This window comes from Catharus ustulatus, chromosome 22, assembly GCF_009819885.2.
Source record: "Catharus ustulatus isolate bCatUst1 chromosome 22, bCatUst1.pri.v2, whole genome shotgun sequence".
Classification (NCBI taxonomy): domain Eukaryota; kingdom Metazoa; phylum Chordata; class Aves; order Passeriformes; family Turdidae; genus Catharus; species Catharus ustulatus.
Window position 1 is genome coordinate 10,703,983 of NC_046242.1, and position 15,000 is coordinate 10,718,982.

The window sequence follows — 15,000 nt, forward strand, 5'->3', positions numbered from 1 at the left end:
CCCAGTATCCAGCTCTAACAGACCTTTAAGGTCTCTTCCTACCCAAACCATTCTGTGATTCTGAGGGCTGACAGTGCCCAGCTCCTCAATTTTGGTCCTTGGAAAGTTAAGAGCACAAGGATTGAAGGAGCTAGATGCTTTCACTGTGTGATTTCTTGAATATGTTTGTTCTTTGGCCCCTCCCGTGTCTGAAGAGAGGAGATTTGAGCATGGTGTTTTTCACATCCATGCTCTTTCTCCTGTGTGTATGCCAGAGATAGCTGGATGCCTGTGGTGGCCTGTGTCACTCGGTGGATACACAAGGCTCTCTCTGCTCTGCCCTGCTGCGTAGTCTTGGAAGAGTAAAGGATTTTAATAGCTCTGAGACTTCATTAAACATGATGGGTTTGAAAATTTTGAGGAAAGTGGTGATAGTCAATAAGAGAGGGACTGTAGGTTTGGCACTGATGGGGACACACCTCAAATCCTTGGGGCAATTCTGGGCCCCTCATGGCAAGGACACTGAGGCTCTGGAGCGTGTCCAGGGAAGAAAATAGAGCTGGGAAAGGGTCTGGAGGCCCGCAAGTGGCTGAGGGAGCTGGAAAAGGGACTCAGCCTGGAGGAAAAAAGGTTCAGGGGGGACCTTCTGGCTCTGCACAACTCCGTGACAGGAGGGGACAGCTGGGTGCAAGTTGGACCTGATGGTTGTAAAGGTCTTTTTCTAACTGTAATGATTCTCTGATTCCTTGGCAGTTGGGCTGGCTGTACCTCTGCTGTTTTCTTGCTGCCATAAAACCCTGTCACAGCATTGTGACTAAGAAAATGCCTTGGAGGGGTTGGTCTGGGCACTCTGCAGGTTCATTTGGGATTTCATCCAGTCCTGACCCTGCTCAGTGCAGAAGCTTTAGACCGAGGATTTTTCAGGTGTTAATGGTACAAGGTTTTATTTTGTCCTTATGGTGCTGCTTCTAAAAGCCAAGGAACAGCAAGGTCTGTCTGCTTTGAGCTATGGAGTGGCTAAAAAGCATAAGTACAGTGGATTTCTCTGTGTATTTGGGATGTGGATCGTGCCTCATCTGAGTCCACATATGAGGCCCAGAGGGCTTTGCCCATGGAAATCCAGTTGTCAGCCTCCCAGGGGAGGCATGTCATCTCCTCTGTCCCCTGTTCACTATTCAAGATGCTTCTCATTTTCCATGCACTGTCTGTTTCTCTTGTCTATTTATTTGCTTTTTTGGTCTTTTTATTAAGGAAATGGCACATTTGCTCCACCTCCACGCCGCCAAACCGTCCCTCCTCCAAAACCCAGACGCTCCAAGAAAGGTCTGTGTCACCCACTCCTTCTTCTTCAGTTTTGTGCTATAGAATTACAGGCTGCATTGAATTTTTACTACTTGCTTTCAGGACCCTCAGATGTTTGTACGACTGCTAGGAAGTGGAAAGAGAGCCCATCCCTGTGCTGCTGTTAAGTTTTTAACAACAGTGATGTCTTTCATAGTTTGGAGCTTGACCTCTGCTTCTTGTTACGTTCCTGAGTCCTGGTTACTGGTGTAGACTTTGAGTTGCATGAGCAGTTTGCTTCTGTTGTTTGCTGTCATGGTGTTCTTTTTACTGTTTGTCAGTTGTGTTGTGTGTTCACTGTTGCAGACGACCTCTTACTGATGAGGCATTTTCTTCTCCCAGTAGGGCCGGACAAACAGGAGTACAAGTCTCAACCAGGTGAGAATTGCATTTATTGGGGAGTAGATAATGCATGATCCAGTTACAGATGTGTTTTATGGTCAAGGGCCAGTGTGACACTCTGTGGTGCTGCTTCAGAGCACTGTAACAAAAGGTTTTAGTTCTTTTTGTTTAATGGTGGGTGCAGAATGCTTTGGTTGAGCAGGGGGTGCTTACAGGGGGAGCACACCTGTTGTTGTGCTGTGGGAGGAGCAGGCAATCTCTCACTCATCACACACTATAGTCCCTATGATCCAAGGGACACTGAGAGGGTGCTTCCTCTGCTGAGGTGCATCCTCTGTTCATCTCCAGAGAGGCCAAGTCTGAAAACCCTTTGCCAGCCCATCCGGTGCTAGCCCAAAGCAGAGTTAAAGTCCATGAATGTATGTTTTCTGTAGCACCAGACTTGGCTTTTGTAGGCTCAGGGTAGGTCTGTAGCTAATGGGTCTGAGCAGGCAGGAGATTGTGGATGGCAAGGCCTGCATTTCCCTGTGTGCTGGTCCCTGGCCCTTGGAGGATAAATTTTATAGCTTAATAGCAGACCACTGTGTAGTGGGAGGAGAAATGTCTTTCAAGACACTGTAAAGAGACAGCTATCCTCTGTGTGTGTATGTATATATATATGTGAGTGTGTGTGTCTGTGTAAATAGGAAACGTAAAATAAAACATTCCTGTACTATAGACAGAGCAACAGGATGAGGGGATGGGGGGATGTCCCCACTTTTGTGCTTTGGAAGCTGATTTACCAAAATATGAGTATTGGTCTAGTACCGATACTCAACTGTGACGGACAAAAGACTCTCTAACAATTTAAAGTTAGAAAGGGTATGTTTATTCAGCGCTGGGCAGCAGCGTGGGGTAGCCCCCTAATACGCACTGCGAAATTACAGGTGGTCACAGAGTCTATTTATTGACAAAAGGTTTAAATAAATACATATTCATAATACCAGCCCCTCCCATCCCCTGCTTCCTATGGTAATTAGCTTGAATGGCTATTAAGCATGCGTGGTTGGCTTCTTGAATTAAGTCTGGGGTCGTTTTTGTGGGGAGGGGTCCTAAAAGGAGGAAGTAAGGCGAGTCTTCCTCGCCCTGAACTTTCGACCCTTTTCTATTAATGACAATACAAATGATTTCTGGGGATATTCCAATTTTTCAAAGAATGGGTTTCTGGTTGCGATTGTTCGTGCTTCTTCAGGCCTGCTTACCAGTTTCGTCTTTTCCCATTGTAAGCACAGCTGAGCAAACATGAGATGACAGACGATCAATCAATTATTTAAGTTTAACTAAAATCTTAATTTTTCTAAGATTAGTGTTTCATTCCCCACTTCTCCTTTGAAATGAGTAAATTCTTTTACTCAATATGGGGATTCCTCTTCATCTATCCAAGGCGCATGGCGACGATCTCTTAAGACCAAGCCATATGCCTTCGATAGCGATGCCAAATTTGCCACTTGCTGTAGTATCTTCCAATTCCAAACAAGCATTGCAATAGACACAAGTGAAGTTGTCTGGTTGGTTAGATGCCTTTCAAAGTGGCAAATGCTTTGTTTTGTGTTCTGGCAAATATTTTGTCATATTCTAAAGTTCTTTCACATATATATCTTAATTGTTTCTTCATAGAACAGGGCTCTAGGTTAATGGTTTGCTATTTTCCCTTAATTTTTCATGCCTTGAACATTCTATGTTCAAAAGCGTACAATACAGTCCCTTCATGATTTACTCTTAAAACAGGGCTCTATTGGATGTATTAAGTTCACAGATGCATTGTGTATAGTTAAATTGAAGGCTGCTATCATATTTGTTACAGGGTCATAAGTAAAATTGACCAAGACCTACCAAGATTGAAGCTCTTTTTCATTTCAGAGGCATTATCCCAAACAATTTTGCAAATTTTATTAGGGAATGCTTTTTTTATCTTCTTTGTTAACTGTGGCAGCAAATAACTGCATCCACATTTGTGCTTGAGTACATTTAAGAGCTAGAGAAATGTTCACACTAGATATGCTTAGTGCTTTAATTATTCCTATTCTGGTAATATTTTGGTTAATTCTAATAATTGTTACTTAATGCTAACAAAAAATATTGCAAAGGCTGCTATAATATAGCCAAATTACTTTCCATCACAACCAATTTGTTCATTAACACTTTTGAATCTATTGTATTTAAAACTCTCAATTTCATTCTTAATATCTCAGTGAAGTTTCTCTTTTTCTTAAAACTAGAAGGCCTACAGCTTTGAAGCCAAGCAGTCTAATCAGTACAATCCATAAAAAGAGTTTTGAGAAATGGGGCACATTCTGGCCAAATGGCAGAAGCACTTACTTGCATTCTCATTTCTGGCTCAATTTTTGTTCTTTTTCTTTTGAAATAATCAGAGTTTACATTGTTACAATCTTCTTTAACACTGGTGGAGTTGTTTGGCTTTGATTTGTCAAACTCAATTCAGTGATGTTAAAATCAAGATTAAACCTTTTGCTGCACACCCTTTAATTTTAAGTTTAAATTTAGGACACATGGTCAAGCATTTGTCACAGCATCTAGGACCAACTTGGATGAGTTCCATAGATGGATGGTGAGCTTCATGGAACTCATTTTTACAAATGCAAATTTACATACCTTAAACATTTTTTCCTTCTCACATACTTGCATTTGTGACCCTTAACATTTTGCTAAAAGCCCTACGAGAGTAGGGATTGTATAGTAATGACCACAAGGGTCACAACTGTTCACATTATGTCCATGGTAACTTAAGTCCATTACTCGTTGTTCTTGGTGAATTTCAGCTTCAGGTCTATCTTGTCTGGTGCAATCTTCTAAATTTCTTCAGAAGCTTTCTTCACTCAGGGGTGATGGATTCAAGCTTTCTGTTCTTTGATCTTGACTGCTATGAAGGTGGCGAGGACTGGAATAGTCCTTCTCACTGTGGTTCCAAAGTTTTCTCTGCAAAAAAACTTAACATATACTTAATTCCTAGGTTGTATATCATGTACTGGCTTATCTAATTATCTGCTTTGGGCTCTAGTCACATATTTTCCAATTTCTTTAAGTTGTTTATTTAGGGCCACCATGTAAAATGTGACCTTCTATCGGAAGATATAGTGACTGGGACTCTAAAGCATGGTATTATTTCTTGTAACAGTGCTTTGGTCGCTTTTCATGCCTTAGCTGTCCGGGTAGGGAAGGCTTCTGGCCATCTTGAAAAGGTATTTGTTAATACTAATAGGTAGCATTACCCCCCTTTCCTGGGCAATTTCGTAAAATCAATTTGTCATTGCTGCTCAGATTCACAATCTTTCTTAATTTGTCCAACTTTAGGCTTTGGAAAGTTTTTAGGATTAGTTTGGAGGCAAAACCACACTGACGAGATACTTGTGCTACTGTGCCTTATAATTTTCTAGCTAGAATTCTATCTTTTAAATAATTGCATAGGGCATCTATATCTTAATGTGTTTTCTCATATTTTTTTTTAGCACTAATGACCACAACAAGTAGAAAGGTACTACAATTTTCCTTTTTGTTACAGCTCACCTCTCTTGGTTATAAATTGCTTCCTCTTCTTTAATAAGTTTCTTATCTTTTTTGTTATATACTGGCTTACCTTCAATAGAGATCTTTCTATCTGGAATTAGTGTTGCTTCGACCATTTCATTGGGTACCTCACCTTTGGCTGTGTCTTTTGCCTCTCTGTCCGCCAGCATATTTCCTTGTTCTAATTCTGAGCTCACTTTTTGGTGTCTTCCCTTGTGAGTTCAGCAGTCTTTTTTTTTTTTTTCCTCAAAAAGTTTTGTGTGTATAGACCATTCTAAATGCATACCTTGAGTCTATATAAATGTTGATTTATTTTCTTTTGCCAGCTCTAAGGCCCAGGTTAGGCAATTATTTCAGCTTTTTGCGCAGAGGTGTTTGTTGGCAATGGTCTGCATGTGGTAACCACATACCCAGCATGTCCTTTTCTGCTGATGATCGGTGAACCAGGTCTCAGCGTCTTCAAGAGGGGTGTTCTTCAGATCTGGGCGACTGGAGTAGGTGGCTTCAGTGGTCTCCAGGCAGTCGTGGATCACTGGTTCTCCCTCACTCCCGCTGAGGAAAGAAGCTGTGTTCACAATGTTAGTTACCACAGTTTCAATATCATTTTGTTCTACCAGTATGGCCTGGTACTTTAGAAATCTTTGTGGGGAAAGCCAATGTCCCCCTTTTGCCTCCAGGACTGCAGACACTGTGTGGGATACTAGCACGGTCATCTTCTGGCCTAGGGTGAACTTGCCTCTTGGATGTTCACTGCTACAACAGCTCTGAGGCACCCTGGCCACCCCTTGGCTGCTGTGTCCAGCTGTTTGGAGAGGTTGGCAACTGCCCTCTGGTACGGCCCCAGGTCTTGTGCTAGTACTCCCAGAGCAATCCCTTGTTTTTCGTGAGAAAACAGAAAAAATGGCTTACTCACATCTGAAAGTCCCAGGGCTGGAGCTGACATAAGAGCCTTCTTTAGTTGGTCAAAGGCTTGTGTTGCTTCTGTTGTCCACTGAAGATCCCTGCTCCCTTCCATGATTAAGGCACACAGGGTTTTAATGAACAATCTACAGTTATAAATTCACAGTCTGCACCACCCCATCATGCCTAGAAAGGTTCTCAGTTCTCTTACTGTCTGGGGTTTTGGGGTTTGGCATATTGCTTCCTTGCAGGCTTGCCTCAAGGTCCTTTGTCCAGCACTCACTTCATAGTCCAGGTAAATAACTGTTTGTTTCACCATCTGGGCTTTCTTTTGGGATACCCAATACCCCTGCAGGTCCCAAAGTTTAGGAGGCTTACCGTCCAATCCACACAAGCCTCCTGGGTCCGGGTGGCTATTAAGAGGTCATCCACAGTACTGAAGCAGTTGTCCTTCTCCTGGTGGGGGTTCCCAAGACTCCAAATCCTTTGCCAGCTGTTCTCCAAATATGGTAGGGGAGTTCTTGAACTCCTGGGGTAGTACACACCATGTGAGCTGAGTTTGACATCTACTTTTGGGATTCTCCCATTCAAATGCAAAAATTTTCTGGCTGGCTTCATGGAGAGGGAGGCAAAAGAAAGCATCCTTCAAATCTAAAACAGTAAACTAGGTTAATTAAGGTGTCAGATAAGTTAACAAAATGTCAATTATTTTATTAACATCTCTTAAATCTTGTACTAACCTGTTTGAATTTCATTTCTGTCTTCCCTTTTCAAGGGATATTGTTCAACCCTTACTGATTGTTTTCCTTCTTTAAGCCAGATTTGTGCTAGTAGAGCATTCTTTACTCTCCCTGGTATATTAGAGGCTCACACTCTAAGGAACACCTGATTCATATTTTTTAATAATTTTTCTTTATTTTCAGCTTCAATTTCTTTGGTTATTAACTTTAGGCTTAACAATTTTACATATTGTTGATCTTTTACCTCCAAACTAATTTCTCCATCTTTAAACATTATTTTTGCTTCCAGCTGCTCCAGCAGATCCCTGCCCAAAAGTGCAGCTGGAGCTTTATGCATATACAAAAATCAATGAATTCTCTACTGTTTTCTCAATTTATACTTTAGTGGTTTGTAAAAATATGCTTTTTCAAACTGGCTAGTAGCCCCCTTTATTATAACATAACTATTTATTATAGGTATCTTTATTTTAACATCAAATATGTTGCTTTTGTGTTTACTATAAATTCCATTTTTAGGTATCCTTGACTTATATATTTATTAAATTTACAATTTTCAACAAACTGCACAACAAAACACAACTCACGGGTTAAAGTCACAGCTCTTTCTTGGACAGGGAAGTTCCTTTAGCTTGGGATCATTCTCTGAATTTTTTATTCTTTGACATATAATTATACTAGGCAAGGAGAAAAGGAAAGAAATTAAAACAACCAACAAAAGAGGGGTTAATATGAAAAACCAGTGAACCAACTCACTTAAAATAACTCTTTTAAAGCTTACGTCACCAACCAAGACAAATGGTTATTTTTTTCAACACAAATTGGCAATCGTTTTTGTTTCAAAATGTTCACTACACACACTGCACAACTAAAGAGAAACTCTTTTTATTCACCTCTAAGCAAACTCATATCTCAACCAAACACTTTCAAACACTTTACTTACAAAACTTACATGAAATAACAAAGCAAAAATTTATTTTTTCTTTCCTTTAAATTGCCCATTACAGGTTGCTAGTAAACCAAACTTTCTCGTTATACCTTGGGTTAAGTATTCATAAAGCTACGCCAAAAATCTGTCAAATTTTGGCCAAGACACAGTTTCTCTGTGGTGTGGGGGGGCCAGCAGCTTTGGACTCATGTTACTACCTCACCCCTCTGCACTTAGAAACTAACCCTTTACACCAGCAATTTTAAAACTTCACAAATAACTAGCTATATTTTTCACATTTAAAACAAACAGCCAAAATTAAAACTTTTCAAGGTTGAGCAGAAACAAAGGCGTTGTCTATGCAAAAAAACTCGGATCACCCCACCAATGTCTGTTGCCGGGATTACACTGGACTATGTTGGGCATAATTTTTAGATCGTCTCACACTGCTCACTTCTTTTAAACACAAAACAAACAGTTCAATCACACACAACTGCTGCTCTCACTCAGTAATACGCTGTCCACAATTTTGCTGCTTACACACACACAGAGTCAAATTACACACACACAGCTTAGCTCATGCAATTCACATAATGCAAGTGCTCCAAATTCCTCCACTTTTTAGGTGTCTACTACTCAGGTGTAAATTTCAAAATTCTTTCACAACTTACACATACAAAACTTTTGCTAACACACTCTCAAAAACACACAAAATAAAACACACACAGCGCGCCACTAACTCACAGTTCAAGCACACAAAGCTCACAAAAACAAGTTGCACACTCAAACACACACACACACATTCGGCATGCACAAACTGCGATCGCTGTATTCTGCAAACCAAAAATGCAGTCATCACACCCCAATGCCCGCAGCCGGTGCCTCAGGCTGGAAATCACCACTGTGCTGCTTTAAACTACAAATAAAACTTCCACCGACCCACTGCTGCATGAGCTCTACCTCTGACAGCTGCCACTGGCCTGCCAATGCACCCCCACTACGGGGCACAAGTTCCAGCCTCACCTGGAACACAAGCCAGCTCAAGCTCCGCGGAAACTTACAAACAAATCCACTTTAGGCCTTTCCACTGTGCGCACGATGTCTTGCAGTGTCTTATGAATTTGGTTCTCTTAAAGGTACCTATCTTTAATTTTTTAAACATACCTTTTTTGTCCGTGTCTCCGGCAGTTCTAGTTCTGCTCCCCGGGGTGCTAGCGAGGAAAAGGAGCCCTCCTCCTAGGAAGATCCCAGGTGGGCGCCCTAGAGGGGTCCTGAACCCCGCTGGCCCCTCGGCCAGAGAGAAGTGTCCCACCAGAGTCGCCAAATGATTTACCAAAATATGAGTATTGGTCTAGTACCGATACTCAACTGTGACGGACAAAAGACTCTCTAACAATTTAAAGTTAGAAAGGGTATGTTTATTCAGCGCTGGGCAGCAGCGTGGGGTAGCCCCCTAATACGCACTGCGAAATTACAGGTGGTCACAGAGTCTATTTATTGACAAAAGGTTTAAATAAATACATATTCATAATACCAGCCCCTCCCATCCCCTGCTTCCTATGGTAATTAGCTTGAATGGCTATTAAGCATGCGTGGTTGGCTTCTTGAATTAAGTCTGGGGTCGTTTTTGTGGGGAGGGGTCCTAAAAGGAGGAAGTAAGGCGAGTCTTCCTCGCCCTGAACTTTCGACCCTTTTCTATTAATGACAATACAAATGATTTCTGGGGATATTCCAATTTTTCAAAGAATGGGTTTCTGGTTGCGATTGTTCGTGCTTCTTCAGGCCTGCTTACCAGTTTTGTCTTTTCCCATTGTAAGCACAGCTGAGCAAACATGAGATGACAGACGATCAATCAATTATTTAAGTTTAACTAAAATCTTAATTTTAGTGTTTCAAAGCAATGGCCTCCTAATGCCCCTAAGGTCTCTCTCCATTCAGTATCCCCCCATATTCCTTTTGCTCAGACCACTACAAGAATGATGAAGTTGCTGTGATTTGGAATTTTGTCCTAGTATTTCCGTCTAAGAATATTTTCTTTTTCTCCTGCAGGGCAGAAAGATAAAGACATTGAAGCAGAGCTGCTGACTCCTCGCAGGATGGTGGCTGCCTTTGACTACAACCCTAAGGAGAGTTCTCCAAACACAGATGTGGAGGTAACCACCAGCTGCTCCCCTCTTTCCAGAGGTTTCTTCTTCTTATCCCTTTTTTCCTTCTCTCCCAGAACACTCAGCACTTTGATCCCAGCATAGTCTTAGTGAAACTGTGCGAGTATTCATTGCATCCTTTAGCGATCAGACAAGACTGAGCAGATCTGGGGTGGGAAAAGGAAAAACCTGTTTAAGGGTTTGAAAGCACTTTTGACACCTAATTTGAGCATGACTTCTGTGTTAAGTATCTGTGTAGGTCTTTGTTCAAGCAAAAAGATTTAGCTCCAGTTTAATGGACTAGTTTGCAAAATTCTTGTTTTCAAGCAATTCCTATATATAGAATCATAGGATCGTGGAATGGGTTGGGTTGGAAAAGGTCTTAAAGCCCATCTCATCCCACCCCCCTGCCATGAGCAGCGACACCTTCCACTAGACCAGATTGCTCCAAGCGCCTTCCAACCTGGCATTGAACACGTCCAGGAATAGGAAGGGATATAATCTAAACAGGGAAGGACACAATCCCAACAGTAGTTTTGTGGATAAGTCTGTTCCAGGTAGAAAGATGGCAATTCAGAATCCTTTCTGCAAAAAGTGATGAGCACATTCTCTGTTCTCTGTTCCTTCAAGCTGTGTTAGCTGTGCTAGCACTGAGCAAATATAAACACAGGATTATAAGGGATTCATATCCTTTCCCTTCATCCGCAAAGGACTGTCTGGCCAGCAGAGGGAGCAGTTCGGGAAATGCTTGCTTCCCAAGCTGCCTCTCCTGCCCAGAGAGATGCAGCTGAGTGTTTTAGGGATGGTGGAATATCTTGGGAGAGACACAATGTGAGCATGTATCCAGCCACTGAACACTTTTGAACCTTTATCATCAAGGAGATGACTGTACTCTTTGCAGTGATATGCTCTTGTAGAACTTTTTTGGACAAGAGCTCAAATTATGGAAACAAACTGGTGGAGTTCTGTGGGACACGCCCCACAGGAGTGACCTGCAGCCTCAAGAGATTAAATTGAGGACTAAGGATATAATATGGTAAATATATTGGAAGTAAATCCCTTCCAGCTGACTTGTGAAGTGCCAGAGTATCTTGAGTGGGACTCGACCTGTTTGGAACTTTCACTGGGCAGCTTTTTCCATTAAAAAAGACTGGTGACACCTTTGTCTGTACCCTTGCGCCCCATGGAGCTTGTGCTGGGGTGTCTGACAGAAGAGAGGGTGTGACAGTGAAGGGTCACTGTGTGCTGTGTTCTTGTTCTGTGTCCAGGTTAAATTTCCCTGTTTGTATGCATTACTGCTAGTGGCTGATCCCTGAGTGCTGCATACAGAACAGGCTCATCCAAGGGAGCAGGATTTGTAAATATCTTTCAAGAAATTAAAGGTGATTGCTGAGCTTGTCCTCAGTGCACCTTTCCAGAGCAGGAGGTAGGTACTATTTTGAAACCTTATTAAATTTGGTTTAAAAATGGGCTTTGCTCTTTTCTTAATTTATGTAATGCTTCCCTAGCAGTGAATTCCAGAGTTACCCACTTCAGTTTCCCTCCTGCATCTTGGTCCTGCAAGGCTAAACACAGTGGGCTCCCTCCCCTGGAGTGAGACTGGGCAAGAAGTGAAGGGGGGCCTGTGTTCCTGATGAGAAATTCCAGGCAGTGCTTCTCCTGTGACCTCTGTTCTCTGTCTCTTTGCAGGCTGAACTGACCTTCAGTGCCGGGGATGTTATCACTGTCTTTGGGTCCATGGATGATGATGGATTCTACTATGTAAGTGCAGGGCTTGGGAAGGTCCTGTGATTGCACTGGCAATTGTTGGAGATCATGGTGTGGCAGGGAAGCAGAAATCAGGGAACAAAGCATCCTGCTTTTGGGAAAAAAATAAACCCCTCTCTACTTAGTGCAGGGCAGTCAGTTTCTGATGCTCATTCCTTCTGCTGTAAATCCAATATTACAGAATCTTGGAATTGTTTGGGGAAGGGACCTTAAAGCTCATCCTGTTCCACCCCCTGTCATGGGCAGGGGCACCTTCCACTATACCAGGGTGCTCCAAGGCCTGTCCAGCCTGGCCTTGGACACTGCCAGGGATCCAGGGGCAGCCATAGTTTCTCTGGGCACCCTGTGGCAGGGCCTCTTCACCCTCACAGGGAACAATTCCTTCCCAATATCCCATCTAACCCTGCCCTCTGGCAGTGGGAAGGCTCATTGTCCCTTGTCCTGTCTCTCTGTCCCTTGTGCAAAGTGCTCTCCAGCTTTCCTGGAGCTCCTTTAGGCATTGTAAGGGGCTCTGAGGTCTCCCTTTGAGCCTCTTCTCCTCCAGGTGAACACTCCAAGGTATCCCAGCCTGGCTCCAGAGCAGAGGGGCTCCAGCCCTGGGGGCATCTCTGTGACCTTTAAATGTCCCAGTGGTTCTGAGCTTATTTTTTGGCATCAGTTGCCTGCAGGTTTCCCAAAGCCTTGCCTGGTTTTTTCCTTGCACACACAAGCTGAACCAGCACCTGCTGAGAGCTAACATTTCACCAGGCACTCGGACCCTTGGGCCAGAGGCTGGAATGGTGATCCAAGTAAGCAGACACATTCCTGGGGCTGTGCCTGCCCTCCAGCTGTGTGCCAAACTTGAGCCTTGGCCCTTGGATCATCCACCTCTTGCTGCATGGGAAGCAGTGTGCCTTCACACATCAGACATGAGGTTGAGCTCCAGATTAAGTCTGAGGGCATCAGTGGGAATGTTTTGTTTGATCCTTTTATATTATAAGATATCGTCCTTTTATATTGTTATTGTTTATATTGTTATTGCATTTATATTGACAAACAGCATTGCTGGGATGGGCTTTGTCTCTCCCAGTCGCCTTCTGTTGAATTGGATACATATTTGTAGGAATACAGTACTGTAGCTCTGAGCCCCTGTGATCATGGATGCAGTGCCTACGGGACATTGTACCAGTACTGCCTCATTCTTAAAAGACATCAGTAAATACCAGGGGAAAATCAAAGGCCTCTAGGGCACCTGTGGCACAGTCATATGGAGATTTTGAGGTTGTAGGAATCACCTTTGTCACAACTTACTGTCATCTCTTCTTCCTTTACTCTCTTCTGTGTTTATGAGCTCTGAATTGTTCCACAATTAAGCAAGAGCATGAGGTACGGAATTTTCTGAGGATCTTCCCTGTGTGGATGTGTTCTGGACTTGTCTCAGCCCACAGCCCAACCTTCTCTGCAGGGCACTGCACCTCAAGTTGTTATTTATTTCTCCAGGAAAGCTGATACGAGAATTGAATGTTGATTTTGCAGGGAGAGCTGAACCAACAGAGAGGGCTTGTCCCATCCAACTTCCTGGAAGCTGTCCCTTTGGATGGAGACATGGCCAAGGAATTCCACTCAAAAGATAAAGAAGCTTCTCTGCTGAGTGCTGAGAGCCAGGTGAGATGTGTCATTGCATGGCACTGCCATCCAAGCTGGGATGTGTCTGGAGCCTGGGCATTGCATGGCATGCAACACCCCTGGGATCACTGAACTTACTGCATGCAGCCCGTTCATCCCAAGGGAGTGCTGGGAGCACTTCCCAAAGACTTACTTGTAGTGCAGAAAAGGGCACAAAACAACATCTGCTTGGGCTTCAGTGTGGTCAGATGAGCAGGGAGCATTCAAATCCCACCAGCAAATGGTTCAGATCCACTGAAAAGTCAGTGGGAAAATCGTACTGAAAGAAAAGTTCAACCAGCTCCCCAGGCACATGAAATTCCTTAAATATGATTATATCCCTGCCAAAGAGTTCTGGAATTAGTAAAACCCAAACACCAATGTTCTTCCATCCACCCCAAGTTAGATATATCTTAATCCAGGCTGAGTTGCTTCTAGATAAATTCAAAACATACTGAGGAGTTTACTAAACAGATCTGGGGAATGGATCCTACAGTGTCCCCCAGAAACAAGGGATTCAAAGGTTAAATTAACCCCATGCATTGTGTTGCTGAGACTCTTGGAATAAAGGCTTTAGTGGGAGATTGGGGTCATGTCAGGGGCTGAGGCTAAAAGTATAGCAGCCCCTTTGTCATTCTTGGACCTCCTGTGCTGCCTCACTGTGGAGTGGGAGGCAGGAGGGACCCAGCTTGGTCCCAGCTCGCAGGGGCTCAACCTTCAGTCCTTCTTGGGAGGTTGTTGGCACTGCCATGTGGTGCCAGACCCACATGAGTCAGAGCAGGTTGGCTTTGAGCCATCCATTCAGGTCACCCTGAATCCTGCTCTGTTGAGCTCCCTGCTGGTGCCATCCCAGCTTTCCTGCTCTCTGCAGTATTTCTTGGTGTGTTTTCATGCTCAAATCTTCCTGTTCTCTGTATCCATCTCTATTTTCAAATACTACCTCGTCTACCTTCACCTCAGCCCCATCCCTTGCTTCCAGGCATTCCAGGCTTTGTGGGTACAGGATTTGCACTCCAGCCTTGATGCCTTCTCAGGCAGAGCAGCCTGGCTCAAATAATAGGCAGTTTGTTGGATCATCTGATGACCTCAGCAGCTCTCTGGGGCCCTTGTACTTCCCTGTTGAGGATACTGGTCCTTGCTGGGGAATCACAGCTGTCATTGACAGGGTTTAAGAGTCCTGGGGTCACCCAAGTCTAACCTCCCTGGGGATTAACAGGGATGCAGAGTGGGGTTCTTCCTTCAATTTCCCTCTCAAAATCATTTACTCTTACCAAATTACTCATCTGTTGAAACAAAGGGTGCCAAAAGAGATCTCAACCAGTAAAACAAAGGTGGAATTCTGAGTGTAATTTAGGGCAGATCTTCCCCTTCCCTCTGACATCAATCAGCAGGGCCTTTTTCAGATTCTAGGGTTTGCTATTCCAGCCCCAGCCCGGATCCTCCCAGGGAGCAGGGGGCGTTCAGGTAACCTTGTCTGCCACTTGGAGGTGTGAAGGGTTTGCAAAGCCAAACCCACTTTCCTCTCTGCTCTCTACTGCTGAGTTCAGTGGGTGACTGATTCCCTGTGCAGCACTTTGGCCCACATATCCCTGCATGCTGAAGGTTGGAAGCTCTTTCCCTGTTTCATGATGTTTTTTTTAAACAGAAGAGCCTT

At 43.6% G+C, this 15,000-nt stretch overlaps 1 protein-coding gene across 9 annotated transcripts in view; it reads left to right on the plus strand.

The window, feature by feature from the left end:
* TSPOAP1 (TSPO associated protein 1) overlaps positions 1 to 15,000 on the plus strand; it is a 53,994-nt gene that overhangs the window by 33,954 nt on the left and 5,040 nt on the right. For 4 of the 9 annotated variants that reach the window (XM_033077975.2, XM_033077976.2, XM_033077980.2 and 1 more), the window contains 6 exons: positions 1,231 to 1,302; positions 1,384 to 1,443; positions 1,663 to 1,698; positions 9,841 to 9,944; positions 11,625 to 11,696; positions 13,218 to 13,346. In XM_033077975.2, coding sequence (XP_032933866.1) covers positions 1,231 to 1,302; positions 1,384 to 1,443; positions 1,663 to 1,698; positions 9,841 to 9,944; positions 11,625 to 11,696; positions 13,218 to 13,346 — 473 coding nt within the window. The remainder of the gene's footprint in view (positions 1 to 1,230; positions 1,303 to 1,383; positions 1,444 to 1,662; positions 1,699 to 9,840; positions 9,945 to 11,624; positions 11,697 to 13,217; positions 13,347 to 15,000) is intronic. The other 5 variants (XM_033077971.2, XM_042779898.1, XM_033077972.2 and 2 more) reach the window with 5 other exon arrangements.